Here is a 19,644-nt window from a genome sequence, read left to right on the forward strand (position 1 = left end):
GCATGCTGTAGCTCCACCTTGCTAAAAGTATCCACACAGTTGTTCATCTTCTGAGAATTCATCCACATACAGATTAAACAGTTTCTGGATATACCATCTAGTATAAACAGTTTAGTGAAGGAATCGTGTAATTATGTGGACACCAGACATTGTGCACCAAACACCAATCTTGAGGTTGTGCTATGGTCTTCAAAGTACTGATGCATAATGACGCATGCTCTGAGAGTTCACATACCCTCATGGGCAGAACTGTGCCTCATCTGGAGAAGTGAAAAACTGAAGTTCTAAATGTCTCGATTCCCCTTCATTCGGAAACCAGTAGCGGAACTCCACACGTATAGGTTCATCTGTACACTTTAAATGGTGTGTAGTAGTAATAAATTTGTAAGGATACAGATGCAGGTCCTTTTTAATAGTGTTTGGAAACAACCATCTCTCAATTCCCACTTGCACAGGAAACAGTACTGAGAATTTGTCGGACTTTGTTCCATGCTTCCCTGCACTCAACAAATGTTTCCTTGCGTCCAAGCACTTTTCGGATAGTTATCAGTTTTTGTTAACTACAGAGCCCGTATTGTGCCATTTTACCTCTAAGTTTTCTAGTGCAGAGATTACTGGAAGTTTTATCAAAACATTTCTAGCCTCATGCACTTGCACAAACAGTTCCATCCATGTTTCCCATGAACTGTGTTTTACATAATACTCAACAATGGACACACACTGATTTATTATGAGCACCATTTTGTGCTGCTCCAACAGATCATGAAACATGTCTGCTCCTCTCACTCACTCAAACATAATGACACAGTGAAGTTCTGGGGCAGGGCATGTTGGAGATGCTTAGGTGCACACATTTGGCAGAACCAACTGGTGCTTCAAAATAAGTGTCCAGCATTTCTGTAATGGACAGTTCTCCTTCTCATTAACAAAGTCAGTTCCATGTTGGACTTTTAAATATTTTATGGGACAGTTGTCTTTTGCCCACCCAACAATAATTTTGAAAGTAAAAGTAGGATTCAGTCAAATCAGTGATCTTTTGTTATGCAGACTACCTTCGAGAGACATTCCAGTATTTTCTTTGCCTGGTTTGCAAAATATTGTAAGCACCTGTATTGATTGCAACTTGGTATTGTCATAAATCTTACACAATAACAAATTAGTGTAAACGGATAGATAAAAATCTATTCTTGAAGGCGGTGGCACATGTACACATGCATGCATAGAAGGGTTTAACTTTTACAAACCTTCAGAGCCAGTGGCTCCTTCTTCTGGCAGAAGAGTTGAGCCTGTTTGTGCGTGACCGATAAAACTGCCAACCTGTAACTTGCTACACGAAACTTTCAGAATGACTACATTTGCTTAATAGCAAATGCTTTTTAGACATTGTTTGAGAATTTCTGGGGGCCCTAACATACTATGTATGACTGGGTGATAGAGATATCAGATACTTATTGCTGAGGATATTTGGTATAAATGTTGATTGTTGTCAGTGAATCCAGAGGATAATTCCAGTGCTAGTTACACAGTGGCCAGTGGCAACATACCTGTAAGCGCTCCCTGTAGCCTCTAGTGAGGTGTTTGCAGTATGACAACCGTCCCAGTGGCTGGCTCATATCCGGTAACCAAAGAAGCAAGGCCAGGGAAGCCCTCCGCACATTTCATGTTGGCCGGCCACTTCAGTATCTCAAAAGCCTCTAATTTTCTGCTAGTAGTGGCTGCCCAGCTAACATACACACTTGTTTAAATTGTATGGATCTGCCACACTTCTCTTCATGTTCTGCCACTGCCAATGTAGAGTTAGGACCAAGTCGTATGTATCTCTCATGATTCTTAACTTGTATGTATGTGAGGCATACATGCCGCCAATACAGGACAGTCCACAATTACAAGTAAGTTGATATACTACTGGCATATGAACCTCTTGCAAAGCATCTTTATTGGAACCCAGTAAGTCTTCTTTTATTAGTGCAGTAGTAGAGAGGTTTGATTCACCAGTGTTCTAGAATCTTGTCCACGCTCTCTCAAACATCTCTTACATATGGCAGAAAATTTGCTGTGGTGGTCCTTCCTTTGCGCCCTGGTTCTCGTTCCTTGTTGATACAGTTTTCTTTGTGGTATTTGGGCTGCAGCCATTTGCCTTTAAAGATATTCAAAGCTTGGGAAGTTTAACCTGCTGGCTATCAACATTGCCATTTCGGTGTACTCTCATTGTTAATGTATGAGTTACCAAGCACCAACAAAGTACACCAGGGCATCCAGCCATTATATCACATATGACATGATAACATACCCAGAAGAATTTTACTGAAGTATTCCTTGTTACATTACTCAAGCAATCCCATAGGCCACAATGTACTTCACAAGAAACAGACTATACCTAAACTAATGTGACATTTGAAATGACACTGATGAGCAAAACATTATTACTACTGCCACTATGAGATGGAATGGTTCCTGGTGCTCATGTGGGCATACAACATGGTCAGAAAAGTAACCAAGCAGAGCAGAGATGAACTGGAATCATTCTAGTGACGATATGGGCCACAAATGGAGAAATCCACTGACGTAAGTTGACTTCAAAAAAGGGCAACAATGTAGGAAAAGAGACTGTTACTTACCATAAAAAAGATGTGTTAAGTCGCAGACAGGCATAATTAAAAGACACTTACATAAAGCTTTCGGCCACAGCCTTCATCAGTAGGAGAGAAATAGAGACACATGTACACCTTTCATACACATAAGCAAGCACCCACCCTCATGCACACATGACCGTCAACTCCAGCAGCTCAGGTCTGAGCTGCCAGAGTTGGCTGCTGTTCAAAATGTGTACCATGCCACAGACATAGGCCAATGGGGACAGTACTATGGTAATATGGGGAATATTCATTTGGCCTTCCATGGGACCTGTGGTAGGAGCCAAAAGCACCACAATCGCTGTGACCAAATTCACCCGATCTGAACCTGATGGAACATTTCTGGGACACATTATCATGCACCAGTCTGCATCCACAAACCAATGGTCTGTAGTACATGGAAATCTGGTGTCCTGTGTGCAGACACCTGGTGCCACATACATCCAGAAACCTAACAAGGACTTGTCATATCCACGTTCTGCAGAATCACTGCTGCATTGTGTAACAAAAGTGAACTAAAACATTATTAAGCAGATGGTCATAATATTTTCATTCATCAGGGCATGTCTTACATGATGTATTCTTTCTTGTAATTAATATCAGGTTACTGGCAAAAGTTTGTTTACGCTTTTTGAACATGTTGTATGCATACTCCTTTGACCGGTTCCAATATAACAGTTGAGCTGAGAAATATTCCAACAGATATTTACAACCATTTTGGGCAAATTTTCAATGTGTGAGCATTGTAGAAACCTAAAGTAACAAAATTTTCTGTTTTGTATCCAAGTTAAATTGCAATATAGCATGGGATAGTATTTATACATATTTAATTTTGCTCCAGTCAACACAATTCAAATAAAATACAACAAGCAGTAAATAAATCACCATTGAACAGAAGCGAATTCTCAGAAGTGTGGTATCTTGAGACAAAAGAAAACAGGTTTTCAAAACTATTGTTTATTATTAATTTCAACAATTTTCATTCAACTATCAACACAGAAAATATATGACACTGTTCCATAATTCACATCTAACTTGACAAATAAAGTCACATTATCTTCCTTTATCTTACATTCTTTAACTGTGGACATTAAACAAATACAAATGTCAAACTTCTTGATTAACATTTCTCTATACAGATGAATAATGAAAGCACAAAAAGATTCAAAAAGAAAACAATAATATATTCTGCTGCTTCCATCAAAATGTGTTGAAAAAATTATTTGTTCCCACTATTGCTAGCAAATTTGGAAGTATAACTCCATTATCTGGAGTAGTCTCTTAAGAGATAAAAATTATTTATTTTTACCATGAAAACAAGTCCATATGACTTGCATGTAGAGCACCACATATCATGTGCACCTCCCTCCTCATCCCTGCTGTTATAATTTGCTGTCATTTTGGCAACTTCATCAGTACCCTAATGATCACAGACAATTAGCTCCTATGCAAATTACAACCTAACTGAAGGATAACTTAATCTGCACAAAAACATATAAAAAACATAGCATCTTACATAAATATTATGGTGGGTTGCAATTCAAGCGTGTTTGTGAACACTCCCTAACCATTCTTGCTAGCTGCTTCTGCAGTGTTGTTGGAATTTCAAGCTTGAAAGCATCTTCTGGCCTCTGAAGCATATCTCTTACAATCTGAAGAGCCCTCTGTCGCAGAGGAAAGACAGGTATTGTAATGTATACTTTGGTTCTTTCAATCCTCATGGGCAATGCAGCTATAGGAATGGGTATCCTTTCATACTGTTTGAACCATGGTTCTGGTAAATACACATCTTTTGATTTTACAACCAGTCTGTCACGAGTATCCGCATCTATGAAAAGCCACGGATGTGACTCATAAGTGTTTGCATCGAAGAACGTGCCTGGTAATAGGGTTTTGAACTTCACATGTTGACCCTGGTAGTTCATCCACACAACATCAACTTTGCGTTCAGTGCTGTTAATGAACCTAAGAAAAGCACTGTTTGTGGCTTTCAAAGATCTGAGGACCTTCTCCTCATCCGCCATAACTGTAGTCACCCATCTGAAAGATAAGAAACAACAATGAAGATATATGGAAGTGCAACTGCATAATTATTTGTTATAACTATTTACTATTTTGATTGAACAACAATACAACTTCAAAAACCAGAAAGAACAGGACACAAGCAGTACAGCGTCCCAGTTATTACATCAACAGAAACCATCACAAACAAGGTCAAAACAAAAAGAACCTATGTGTCTTAACAGAAGCAATGGTTCTTTGGATAATGCAGTTGAAAAAATTTGATTATGTTGAACTAGATCATATACACCAGCGTCCAAAATTAAAGCAACAAATGGAAACTTTGCAAGGTTTAATTTATTTTGCCACAAAACAGTATGAACAGGTGACAGTAAAGTAGAAACCATGTAAAGAATACAACATAACCTAATCAACTGCAACATGCATAACAGTAGACAAAAATGTTCTTAGTTTTTTCCCAACTTAACAGATTTGCACACACGTTCTGACAATGGATTAGTGTGTTCAGTATGTGGTGTGACCACTTCTGGCACCAATACAGGCCTGAAAACAATGGGACATCAATCTCATGTTGAGGCAAAAATAATACCCATTCTTCATCATGCAGAGCTGCTCACACGTCTTGGAGAGTAGTAGTTGGATGCTGATGTGATGCAACCCATCTCCCTAGTGCATACCAGACATGCTCTAGGGGATTCAAATCTGGAGAGCGAGCAGGTCACGCCATACGTGCAAATACCTTCGGTTTCCCAGAAAACATCAACCACTCGTGCTTTATGAGGTCGAGCATTATTGTCCATCAATATGAAGTCTGGGCCCACAGCACCTCACAACACCCGTGCACGAGATCCCAAATTCTCCTCACAGTACCTGACAGCAGCTAAATCTTGTGATTCACCTATACAATTTCATTAAGAAGTGTTTGAGTGGTCAACGTAATCTCTGCCCAAACCATTAGGGATTCTTCTCGATACAGGTCTCTCTTCACAATGTTTGGTTCTGAAATCGTGTTCCACATGCCCTCCAGATTCGAATCCGTCGAGTATCACTCTCCAGACCAAATAGGGACTCATCTGTGAAAAGAACATTGGCCCACCATTCGACCATTCAGGAGGCATGTTGAAGACTCAAATCTAGATGTTCCCTTCTGAGAAGACACGCCAGAGGTGAACAGACTGCAACAATAAAGGCCACTCTGCAGAAGCCTTTTGTACACTGTTTGCCTCGATACAGGGGCATGTCCAAGGGATGCTGCAAGGTAAGATGCCTGTTGCAGTGCGGTAGTAAGGCAGTACTGTCGTGCCCTTACAGGCAAACAATGGTCCATTCTTTCTGATGTCACATGTAGTCGGCCCTGTCCGGGATACAGTTTTGGTTCTCTCATCCCAGAAACAGAAGAACAATTCACATTAAGCCATTGGGCCACATCAGTTTGCGACTATCCTGCTCCCATTCCTCCTATGGCCCTCCACAGCAGAGGGTCTCTAGACGTCTTCTCTGTGCCATACTGCTCCATCTGTGACTCTACACAGCAATTTTGGATGTGGGACTACCCTGCAAACACTACCCCACTTATAAGTGCCCCAATGTCATTGCTGGCATTTCTTTTGTTTTAGTGCACAAAAACAACTAGTGTCATATACGCCCAAGTCAAAACAGATAGAACATGAAGACAAAAAGAGGAGCTAAAAACAACTACAGATCAATCCCAATCGATGGAAGAGAAGACAGCTAAAAACAGGGTCCGGAGAAGGTCTATAAAATATGCCATAGAGAAAAGGAGGCCCAGAACTAAAAATTAAATGGCCTTCGCGATATTGCTACGACGGATTAAAAATAAAATGTGGTTAACAGCATTGTTCGCTAAAATGGCTGACCTCTGAGATGAAAAACACGAACAGGAACATACACAGTTAACAAAAGGGCATTCCGTTGGTAAATGGTGGACAACCAGAAGTTAAGCATAATCTGCACAAAGTGGTGGTGGGGGGCACAACTTAATAAATGGTGATTGCTAAAAAGACAGTGCCCAATAGGCAACCTAGTTAAAAATGATCTAATGGTGAGAGGGCCAAGAGGTGGTCATCCAAGCCACTGGGAGAGGCTTAATAGCCCGAAGCTTGTTCCCATGAAGGGAGGACCAGTTGTGATACCAAAGTGATATCACCTGCTGATAGACGGCAACATAGATATCATCAGAGGGACAGTAAGAACTAGCAGACTGAGGTGCAAGGACAGCAGTCTCGGCACAAGTGTCAGCGGCCTTGTTTTCCTGTCAGACCGACATGACCAGGAATGCACTTAAACACTACAGGACCCCACCAAGAGTTAGCAAGTGGCAGCTTTCCTGGACCTGTTGCACTAAGGGATGGGCAGTGTACAACACATAAATGCTTTGAAGGGTACTGTGAGAGAGTGAACAGATGACAATTGTAATGCCTATGTCATTGCATGTATTGTGTGGCCTGATACAGGGCAAAGAGCTCTGTTGTAAATACTGAGCAGTGTTCTGGAAGCAGATACCGAAAAACATACGAGGGTTGTTTTTTTTAAGTAAGGGCCGTTTTTATTTTTTTTAAAAAAGATACAAATACTTTTGTAAAAAAACTTTTATTTTCTGATTCTACACACTTTTACCTATTTTTCTACATAATTGCCTTGTTTATTTAAGCACTTGTCATACCGTACAACTAAGTTTTTAATTCCCTCTTCAAAGAATTCGGCCACCTGCTCCGACAGCCAAGAGTTCACGGCCGCTTTCACTTCATCGTCGTCATTGAAGCGCTGCCCGCCAAGATGGTGTTTCAGGTACCGGAAAAGGTGAAAATCGCTAGGAGCAAGGTTGGGGCTGTATGGTGTATGGTACAAAACTTCCTAGCCAAAAGAATAAATCAAATCCTGAGTCTTTTCAGAGGTGTGAGGCCTAGCGGTATCGTGCAGGAGCAAAACTCCTTTTGCCAGCATGCCGCACCATTTGTTTTGAATTGCTCTGCGGAGCTTCTTTAGAGTTGCACAGTAGGCATCTGAGTTGATTGTCATTCCTCGTTGCATAAAGTCCACTAGCAAAACACCGCGCCGGTTCCAGAACACAGTTGCCATAATCTTGCGCTTTGACAGCATCTGTTTGGCTTTGACCTTGACGGGTGAGGGTGTGTGTCGCCATTCCATCGATTGTTGCTTGCTTTCGGGAGTGATATGGGATACCCATGTTTCATCTCCAGTGACAATTTGACTCAACATGTCCTCCCCTTCTTCCTCGTAATGAATCAAAAAGTCCAATGAAGTGGCAAATCTCTTCCCTTTGTGGTCCTCTGCGAGGAGTCTGGGTACCCACCGAGAACACAGTTTCTTAAAGTTTAGGTTTTCAGACACAATTTTGTACAAATCGGATCTTGAAACTTCTGGAAATTCCAAAGAAAGAGTGGAAATTGTGAATCTTCTGTCCTCACGAATCTTTGTTTCAACTGCAGCCACCAAATCATCAGTGATCACAGAGGGCCGGCCTGAGCATTCTTCATCATGGACATTCTGACGGTCATTTTTAAACTCTCTAACCCATTGACGCACTTTACCTTCACTCATTGCATTCAAGCCATAAACTTCTGTTAACTGACGATGAATTTCTGCAGCTGATAGGCTTCTCGCGGTCAAAAAATGTATCACTGATCGTATCTCACACGCGGCGGGCAATTCAATAATCGTAAACATTACAAAGTAGCACAATGATGCGTACACGTCAGCTACAGAGCTGCAACTTGCATCAGTGTGAACGGGAAGGATGCCGGCAAGTGGCGCGGGCCTATACGCGCGAACGGCCCTTACTTAAAAAACAACCCTCATAGGTGCCAATGACCAAGGCACATCTGACACCACAGTCAGTCCAAGAGCCATCAGTGAATGTAAAGGCACTATTACGAAGGTCCATGCAAAGGTTGTGAAACTGAAGACGATAGAGTGAGGCTGAAGTAATGTCCTTTGGAAGCGAATGAAGGCCAAGGTGAACACGGGCCACCGCACGAAGCCGAGGTGGTGAAGGGTTCATAATGGGAAAGTTTCTGGTAGTGTGAAGGTAAGCTGACAGAGCAAGAGCTGAAAACGAACTCCAGGAGGTAACAGAAAAAAGGAGTCATTGAAGGAGAAGGGATAGGATGGGTGGTCACGCATGGCAGACAAACGGCATGCATATATGCTGAGGTGAAAGTCGTGGAGGTAGGACAACAGTACTTCGGCAGCTTCTGCATACAGACTCTCAGACAGGCTAGTGTAAAAGGTGCCAGTGGCAAACAGATGCCATGGTGGTGGATAGTATTGAGACAGCATAAGAGGGACGGGCATGAAGATTCATAAACGAAACACTCGCAGTCTACTTTTGAACGGACAAAACGGTCAATCCATATGAAGCGGTCCAGTGCCTGTTGCTTGACCATTTTTAAATGTTTTAATTTTTTTATATGTGATTACCCCATATTTGAGAAGTTCAAAACAGTATTTAAAACAATTTATCTTGCACCTTTACTGGATGGCGGCATTTTTATTTGTAGGTGCACGACAATTTTTCAGTCTGGAGACATCAGCAAAAATTTGAGTATCTCTGCACTGGGTTAAGTACAACATTGCAATTGACACGATTGTTTTTAGAAAAGTGTCCTCTACAACATTGTCTATTCTGCAAAATACCCTGAATTCAAAAATAACAAGTCAAAATGACCTTCAAAGTATGGTATTCAAGTTTTCAAAAATCTACTTTTTAGGCCCAAAAATAACAAACAAGAGGTGGGTGTCTATTTTTTCCCTATAGTTAGATATGATACACTACTAGCCTCATATAGAGCAAGAACACTTACAAATTTTTCCTTAGGTTTTTTATGAATTTTTGAAATTTGAAAATTTTCGTTTTTGTAAACTTTGGGGTTAGTTATCTGAATATAAAAATATGATTTTTGCTTAGTTTGTACACCTATATGATAGCAACGTACTGCAGAAATTTCAACATTGATATCTGACTGTGAAAAAAGATATGAATTTTTGAAAATGAGGAAATAATTCACATTACTCTACAACTGATCTTATGGCTGTTGCCTATTTAAATGGTTTATTGTTTCATTTTAATAAAATTTAATTGTGGCATATATTTAGTTAACACAATCACCCAATATTCATTTAGTTTATTTATTTTTAATAATGCAATATTAAACAATATGAGCTTTCACTATTGTTCCGTGGCAATAAAAATGGCCATTTATGTTTAGGTTTATTGTCAATAAAGAAGTACATTATTGCTGGGTGTGGCATTGTAGAAGTACATTATTGCTGGGTGTGGCATTGTAGAAGTACATTATTGCTGGGTGTGACATTGCTGTAGACAGTCCGTTCTGAAACCTCTGTTAGAGTGGATGTACAAACTTCATCGACAGCGTAGAATGTGTTATGTGCTTTGTTCTGTGTATAATTTGTAATTAATTTTGAGAGATTAACTGGAATGCAATAACATGGATGAACAATGCTATGTTGGACAGACAGCAATTGAAGTGTGCCACAAAACAGTTTCAAGAAACTTGAAAAATGTCAATGACTTTGATGAAGTTAGACAAACTTTGTTTAAATTTCAAGTAAGTTCTTTTGTAACATCAGTGTGCGAGTATCATGATAAGAAAAATATTCTGAAGTACAACCACATTTTTGGAAGAAAATGCTGTGATCCACTTAAAGTTAATAAAAAGCCTATTACTTAAGGGTTGTGGGAAATAAAACTTGAACATTTGTCCCTGTCATGTGAGTAAAACAGCTTCCCAAGTGAAACTTAATGTGATTCCTGGAAATTCCCTGTGCCCATATTGTTACTCAAAAATATTTCCTGGGAACCAGAATCATGTAACCCTGTTAATGACATTTATATTCCTAATGAGGAAGCTGTTAGCTTACTGGATTTTGCTTGTTCCAAGTTAGACTTATCTCCTGTTTCAAAAATAATAAAATTAAGTAGCAGAGGAAGAAAAGCAGCTATTTAAAATAAGGTATAACAAATTTCAGACAAAATTAGAAACGACTTGGGATTATGCTTTAATAATACAGATACAAACATTATTTCTAAAGAAGAAGAAAACCTACCACCAGCATCATCTGACACTTAATATTTGAGCTTAATAGAGAAATTAAAAATTAAATGTTCAGTGACATCTAAAGAGGAAAGTGTTAAAATTTTAAGTTTGCTCCCTGACTCACGGTCAAGAGAAAAAATAGTTCACGAATTCAACATTTCTCATCATTTGGTTAAAATAACCCAAAAAATAGTGAAAGAGCAGGGCATTCTTCCAGTTTTAGGAAATGAAGGTATAAATGAAGAAAAAAATTAAAAAGATCCAGCAGTTTTTTGAAGATGATGAAAACAGTAGATTGTGCCCAGGTTGCAAAGATAGCAAAAGAGTTGTTATAAATAGAAACGACTAGTGCTGTCAAATTTAAATGAACTTTATGTAGCTTCCAAAAATTCTCATCCTGAATGCAAAATTGGAAGGTCAAAATTTTGTGCCCTCCTCCCTAACTGGTGTATTTTGGCTGGATCCTCAGGGACACACTTCGTATGTGTTTGTTTATATGATCAAAATGTCAATCCGATGATTGCGGGTGCAACACTCCGTGATCTTAACTAAAGAGTTACCAGATTTAATGGTCTGTGACACTAACAGTTATGACGGCATGTTGAGTTGGTAAGGAAACCGTTATTGAATTGTTTCACGAATATGAGGAGGAAATGCCAGACAATATTACCTTCAAACAGTGGGTCACAACTGACAGGGCAGAAATGATAACAGTGGTTAAATCTCAGTAAGAGTACTTTGAATCTTTAATGGATAACTCACAAAAACTCAAAAGTCACCACTATGTTTCTAAAACCCAAAGTAAGTTTTTGAAAGAAAAAAAGGACAACTTCATGAAACTGAAAGCATAGTGCTACCTGATTTTGCAGAAAATTTTACATTTGTGATTCAGGATGCAATACAAGGGTACCACTGGGTCAATGACCAGGCAACAGTGCATCCATTTACTCTCTACTTTAAAAATGAGAAAGACGAAGTTTGCAGTTCTTCAATTTGCATTCTAAGTGACTACAGGGAGCACAACACTTTGGCTGTACATGTGTTTCAAAAGTATGTAATAAATTACATAAAAGAATTTTTTTCACAGGTTGAGAAGCTGATATACTTTTCAGATGGAAGTGGTAGTCAGTATAAGAACAAAAAGAATTTTTCAAGTCTGTGCAACCGCAAAGTAGACTACGGGTTGGAGGCTGAATGGCACATTTTTGCATCCTGCCATGGTAAAAATGCATGTGATGGAGTAGGAGGTACGACAAAATGTGGAGTCAGTAAAGCTAGCCTACAAAGACCAACCACAGACCAAATTCTCACAGTACAGGACATGTATGTCTCTTGCAAGGATAATATTAAAGGCATTACCTATTTTCTGATCAGGAAAGAAGTGGTTCTGCATATGAAAACAACATTTCAATCCAGATTTGAAAAACTGTATAACAATAAAAGGAACAATGCATTTCTACAAATTCCTTGGCATTGCAGAAAACTTAGTTTGATGCAATGTAACATCAGAAACCGAAATTTGTGACATTGTGTCAGTAAAATTACATCTCTGTCTTTAATGTTGAATGACATAGTGGCATGTGTGTGTGATGGACAGTGGTGGCTTGCAGAGGTTGAAAGATGAGTTTGGAAAACAATGATGATTTTGTGCATTTTTACCATCCTACTGGCCCAAGAAAATGATTCAAGAAATTTACTAGTGACAAAGTTTGGATACCAATGAAACATGTTTTAAGGAAACTTTCACTGCTTTAACTTACCACAGCAACTGGGAGGTCCTATTCTATATCACAGAAGCTATCTGAAGAGTGATCTACAAGACAAACAAAAAACAGACTTTTTGGATTTAAAGTGATGGGCGAACTCATATCTCATGTACTTTAAAGAGCAAAAAAGAAGAAATTTCATTCGTTCGGCCAACACCTCAGAAACAGCATAACAACATTCAGATTCACGACCTGAAAAGGAGGATGTTTGTGGCGTGTGTGTATGACAGTGACTGGTGGATTACAGAGATTATTGACACCAGTTACGAGTTAAATGAAATTGTAGTGAACTTTATGCTACCACATGGACAGCTGTTTCCAGTTGAAGGACAGCAACACCACCATCAGGGTTCACTTCCCGTTCACAATGTTTTGAAAACTGTAAGTGCTCCAGTTTCTATTCATTCAACAGGAAGGCATCACTCTATATCAAAGGAAGATACTGAAGCAGTGGAACACATTTTTAGTTCATTGACTGGCTAATTTCAGTACAAAATAGACTGCACAGAAGTTGTATAAATTGAAACCTTTAAGTCTTTGGACATTTCACATGCATTTTGGAATCAATTAAAATGCTTGAAAAATGAGTCTCTTACTCATCTTTTAAAACTAAAATAATGTTAAATAAGGCTAGGTTTTGATTTTAAGAGCCTATTATGTGATAATGTGGAAATAAAACAGGTTCTATGCACGGCAAAAATTTCAATTGTTTATAAAACCTATTCGACTTAAAAGTTGAAGCTCTCCTTTTCAGGGAATGTAGAACTATATGGTACTAATCAACAGAAAAAAATCAAAATTTTATGTATTGGCATTTTTGCAAAATAAATATTTTTCCTTAAATAATTAAAAAGTTCAGAACCTTAGAGGAAAAGAATAGACAAGTCCAAATGGAGGATTTCTTTGTAATCATAAAGCAATTATCTTTCAAATAAAAAAAAAAAAATCTAGAACGGTTCCAGAGATTCTAAAATTTCCCTAAAATTTGCATCTTCAAAAGGGTATACACAGCGTCATCTGGGGAGGGCTGTACCTCTTAGCAGAAACTTTTCTGGAGAAAGCAAAAAATATGTATTCCTTACTTAGTTCTTCATTTTAACATATGCTAAATCCAATAACAACCGAAGCTATGAAGGTAAGATTTTTTCCTAGCCTGCCTGAATTGATATGGACTACACCTAATGCACTGGTCCTAGGGAGCACTGTCATCTCTAGAGCACGCTCTTACTACTGGCTTATAAATCGGTACGCATGTATCTGTGTACTATTTGTTGAAGACAATGGCATGAAATGAGCTGTTGGTAAGATATTCATGACAACACTACAATGAAGGCAGATTATGACATATCAAGATATAGGCTAACCAAAACTGGTAACTCACTTAATGTGAAAAATATTCAAAAAACTACCACAAATTACTTGGGCTATGCCATTAAAAAAACTTAAAAGAAAGATTGTACAATAACTGGCTATCAGATAACTCCTTTTACAGTGTGAATGAGTTTTATGATGTGAATAGTGCTGAGATCAATTTATAAAACAACGATAATCACTGGTGGTAAAACTTTACAAATGGCCATCAGTACTCACTAGAAATATACAAGAAATGTCAATATGTTGCCAAAGCAGTGTGTGAAGAAAAAGTAATTCTTATTTTCTGGCTCACAGCTCATTATTTTCTATTACATGCTAGATCTTCCACTTGGTCGCTACCAATATGACAAGCTGCCAAGATCTGCACTATATCGCAAATAAGGGTAGTCTGTGGATGGCCCACATTTAATCTACTTATCTATCAATTAACAAAAGTACAATGGATATCAGAATTTAAGATGATAATTGTATTCACTATCTTACGAATACTTGTTGTAAGTCATTTATGTTGATTTATTAATTTTATTTAATTATTGTATTCACTATTTCAATACGTCATATTTGTTAGATTTGTATGTTAGCTGTGTTCACAATATTAGTAATTTTGTGTTTATTGAGCACTAAGTTAATTTTATAGTATCTCCAAATTCCTTCTATTAGATGGGGGAGATTCCATAATCACGGGTGGGGAAAGTTGCATTACGTTTTATGTCAGTTAAAAGTTAATGTAAAAAATAGAATAAACAGGAATGAATTAAACATAGACTGGTGATCATATGAGTTGTTTGACCTTCCTTTTAAATCTGAAAGTCAGAAATTTAGAAAGTTAGATGTTAAAGTCAGGTTTAAACCTGTCATGGCTGGGACAGCAATACGACATAGCACTGAACATCGGCCAGCATTTTACAAGAGCTCTGTGAATTATGCACATCTTTTTAAAATACTGAATCCACTCTGTTAAAACAAATCTCTAAGTGAGACTCATTTTACTAAGGTCTGATGCTCCTCTAGGTTTTCCCGTGTTTGCGATTTACAAATTGGATTGTTTTGGAAATCAGCCTCGTGCAAACTTTTTTTTTTTGTATTTACCCAGACATGTTTTGAAATCTGTGTGTCATCTTCTGTGGGTCAAATTTTTGTTTCTTAAAATTACATTGCTAAATGAACTGCATTATTATAACACCTCTCACTGGGTATGGAATCAGAAGGGTGTGCTCAGATCACACGTCACCACTTTTTGTGAAAGTGCATGTGACATGAAGTAGTGAGCAAAAATTCTGGGAAGAACTGTGTGGAAACAGTGCACCGAGTAGCAGCTGATCGAGACATCAGCCAGACACACACAATAGGACGAAAAATTTTGCACGACATGCTATCAAAAGACAAAAAAGGGCACAAAAACCAATGTATAGAAAAATTCAGTTCCTTTAGTGATGTAATTTTCAGAAATAAAAATTTGACCTACAGAATATGACACATAGATGTTGAAACATGTCTGGGTTAAAAAAAAAAAAAAAAGAAATTGTTTGCAGAAGGCTGATTTTTCAAAACAACCTAATTTTTAAATCTCTATGTGATGAAATATGAATAAATTTTTCATTATTACTATTTACTTATAAAAATTTCAATCTAAGATTGTCACAGATGGGACAAGGAATTTTCATAGGTGTCACTCATGTCACCCAGGGTCAGTTTTTATAAATTAAAATCAATTTTACTCTATTCATTTACAGATGAATCAGCATGTAACATAGGCTAAAATTTAGAATGGACCACACATGCAGATGCTGACAACGCCTATGTGTGTATGATTATGAGTGAATGTGTTGTTACTTTCAACAATATAATGATATCACTTATCTTCACCCATCAACCTCCCTAACCTCATGATTTAATTTAAAACAAGCACACAAATCATATGAAACACTGATTCACAATTCGGTTATTCAGCCATCTTGTCTAAATTTCCTGAAAATTCATTATATAAAAAGTTTCTAATGTGCACAATAACTAGATTTGTAAGAACAGCAAGAACTTGTTCAAACTCTATGTAGGATACGTCCTCCTCATTAACTTCTCATTTCCTACAAATATCATACACATAATCTGTTTGTCTCAATTCTGTTCAACAGTTCTCTCTGCATTTCCAGGGTATGTGTATTTGGCAGATTTGCTTATCACAGTCTGAAAATCCAACAAAATAAATGTTCTTGGCATAATCTTTTTCACAAGTGGTGCTGGCACTGTAACTTCTTCGAGATCATGTGCCTGCAGATCTTCAACACATGACTGTTCATCACAAACCTCAGACCCTATAAAGATGAGAGAATTTACACTGGATATAACTTCAAAAACTTTATTTCAAATCCAGATTTAAAAAACTTCCTTTACTGTCAAATTCGTGCAATGTTTCTGGAAACTAACCCACTTCCAAGTCACTGGGCCTGCAATAGACTTTACATTCTTTGTATTGTTCGATTACCTTCTTATTTTATCAACTGTGACAATGTTTTGCATTTTGAGCAGATTATCACCAGTAAATTTACAAGATGAAGTTTTCTTCTTCACTAAAAAAAATCTGTTTTGCTCCCTTTTTTGGCACAGTAGGCTTTAGGCTCTCTCATCCAAGCCTATTTTTTTGGGGGTGGGGTGGTGGGGATGGAGGGGAGGGGTAACTGGAAGGAAGCACCTTCTTTATCCAAAGAAACAGCTTTGCTGAGGGACTGAAAATCTTCTATCATCCTATATGGGAATCACAGGTCTCAAACTCAACTTCAGTCAATACAGATTTTAGTTTACAGCCGTATTTCTTCTTTTACCTTCCTTCTTACAATGTTCAATTAAAAAATTTTCACAGGATACCTTTATCTTCATGTTTTCCCATCTGCTTTTATTCTGTCCTCTTTACTGGAGTTTTATTTGCTGGCATCTTTCTGTAACTTTCCTCAAAGTTTTCCCATATTTGCTGCTGACACTGTTTTTCTCATCTTCTGAATAAATAATAAATCAATATAAGTACAATTCATTACGGCACAAGTTATACCATCCCACATTACTTAAAACTGGCATGAAGTGTTAAACAGTTGGATTTTTGTAACAATCTAACAAATAGTAACATGTGAGACAATTACTTCCAATATTTATACATAATAGTTTGTACATTAAACACTGCTTTATAAGTCACTAGATTTTTTTATTGGGTTTACTCACTCCTAACCTAAAACAAACAGAAATGCTACAATTTCTGAGCTACAGGCCAAACTTTATGTTTCTTCATTGCAGGCGGGATACTAAATACACTGCTGCTCTTGTAAATTAGCTGCTTACTTCATATATTACTTTTCTTTAAAAACTGAAGACTGTCCAAAAGGTTCAGCTACTGAAACTTAACAGTTGACACAATAACAATAGCTGCAACCTAAATTTAAATATAAAAAGCAAACTTACTGATCTCGAACCTCCTCTGACAGTTTAACTACAATAGAACCTCCTCTGACAGTTTAACTATAATATCTCAACAATGCTATAACTTCAATAATGTTCCAGAGCAGTAACATTTTACTTTAATAGATTCAGAAAACGATGACAAATTTAATTAAAAATGAAATTTAAAAAAATCTCAGGCTTAGTTGTACACAAAAATCACTCTTAGTGATTCTCTGTATACAACAGCAATTTCTGTTATGCACCAAAGATGAAGCCTATTTCATTTAATATAATTAATGGCCAATGAAATCCCTTTAGAACTAAGACTGACATTACTACATAGAACATAACAAGTCTTCAATGAAACCTAATCACCCAATCTTTGTACAATTTGAATCCTCTTTATAATCATGTGCCTCTAAGCTTTCTTAGGACATTTACATGAACTGAACAATGCTGCTTCTTCCTATACTGATTTGTAAATAATTAATGCAGGCAACAAACATATCTTAGCTAAAGCCAAGAATAGAGTGCACATCTATCATCCTTTTAAGTAGCATGCAGCTTCTGACAGCCCCTCAGAAACAAAGTTTTACACCTGCTTCACAAACAAACTCAGATGGCATTCAGTGTGTGAGACATCATTTTGATAAAAGTCACTTAGTGAACCTCCCTTGCTTTTTTCATAGTTTATGTCCAATGTATGTAGGTCTACATAATATGAATCAAAATATTCTGTCTCTGGTCCATCATTTAGTAAATTTTTTCTGGATTTCCCTTCCAGTTTTTGCTGTTATGATGAAAACTGCATTCAAATATGGCACACAAACATTAGCCTGTCATACAGGTCAGCCTGTTACCAGAACCTCTATTCAACAGCCAAATACATTAGTTTCACCAACACAACCAAGTTAACACCTTTCAACTCAATGTATGCCTTTAGTGACATTACAGAACTGACTGTCACCACTACCAACATTTCAAGAGGGAGGTGGCTGGGAGCTTACAGTATAATGCATTAGCCCATTTCGATACATATACACAAGTTTTTTCCAATAATACATTCAAGGGGAAGAAATTACAAATGTTACATAGGCTAGCCCTTCACTTAAAATAAAAAAAATAATAATAATAACAATAATAATCTCAATAGTTTATGTGAACTCAGGCTAGTAAAATAAATTATAACATTAAATTTGTGTTATTTCAAGAAGGGAAAGCAGTTAACATTCTTTATACACATCTTAACACACAATAATTACAAACATATCCGAGGAGGCAAAAAAATTATTTTGTTTCTCACATACAAGCAACCACCATTTTGGAGATATGCTTCAAAATTAATACTTCGTTGTCTTGCTAACATTTTGATGTAACCGTACTGAAAAATATTTTCTGCAGGACGATTTCTGTATGCAATAAAAGCACAACATGTGCGCAACACAACGAAAACTGATCTGAGAAATGAAGACCACACTTCTTCAAGTACATAAAGTTGCAATAGAACTCGACCTGTTACCACAACACAATTGTCACCTTCCAACGTAAGATACCGGACGGCACAATGCATTGGACCTAACTGCGACAATGAATGCCACACAAAAAATATTCTGCACAACTATAGCTCACATGACAAAAAAATTCCCAGATGAAAGGTTTTCTAATTTTAAAAACAAATGTTCCATTTTTTATAAGTTTACAATAACGCCTTCTCACATTCCATCAATACATCCCATACATAATCGACGGCACGATCTGTAGAATCTACCTATCGTTATGTCAACTGTTAAATATATTTTCATCTCCTTCACAACTTTCAATTACAGTCGCAATTTAATGCCTGTGTTTCAGCCTGTTAACATGTTTACTCCTACCATCAGATGTCAACAACAACTTACAAGTGTACATTAGGGTAAAAATATAATTAATGAATACCAAGCTTAAACTCTTATTTAAAACTTACCAACAAAATATGGTGACGTGAGATTGAAACTAATTACCCGCTAATACCACACACCGTCAACTTCGATCAAACATAAACTAATAACGTAGTAAGCTCTGACGAACTGACAGTAACAAACACTTTAAGCCTCGATCGACTTATCGATGTACAGTCAAACAGACAATCGAAATGACAGGGGCAAAAGCTGTATCTTCTTCAAACCCAACAAAGTTACACAAATCAATTGGATGAGTCAACATTAAACTACAAAACAATTCTAAATAAAATCCTTTTTTCACTCAGTCACGTGATATAGGTATGTAGGCTATACCACATGTTAGACTGTGGCTCTAAGATAAACTTGGTTTGTCAAAATGCCAAAC

The 19,644-nt window shown here is 37.4% G+C and overlaps 1 protein-coding gene across 2 annotated transcripts; it reads right to left on the reverse strand.

Moving 5' to 3' along the window:
• Positions 1-3,574: 3,574 nt before the first annotated feature.
• On the reverse strand, positions 3,575-19,420 carry LOC124619583 (von Hippel-Lindau disease tumor suppressor). Of its 2 annotated transcripts, none has more exons than XM_047146082.1 (2): positions 19,283-19,420; positions 3,575-4,673 (listed from the first exon to the last, which is right to left on the reverse strand). In XM_047146082.1, the coding sequence occupies exon 2, from the start codon at positions 4,655-4,657 to the stop codon at positions 4,157-4,159; it is 501 nt and encodes a 166-aa protein (XP_047002038.1). In that variant the 5' UTR covers positions 4,658-4,673; positions 19,283-19,420; the 3' UTR covers positions 3,575-4,156. The 2 variants fall into 2 exon arrangements, with proteins under 2 accessions (XP_047002038.1, XP_047002039.1); XM_047146083.1 differs by lacking the exon at positions 19,283-19,420 and adding an exon at positions 16,756-16,881.
• Between the last annotated feature and the right edge of the window lie 224 nt (positions 19,421-19,644).

Source organism: Schistocerca americana, chromosome 6 (assembly GCF_021461395.2).
Source record: "Schistocerca americana isolate TAMUIC-IGC-003095 chromosome 6, iqSchAmer2.1, whole genome shotgun sequence".
NCBI classification, from domain to species: Eukaryota; Metazoa; Arthropoda; class Insecta; order Orthoptera; family Acrididae; genus Schistocerca; species Schistocerca americana.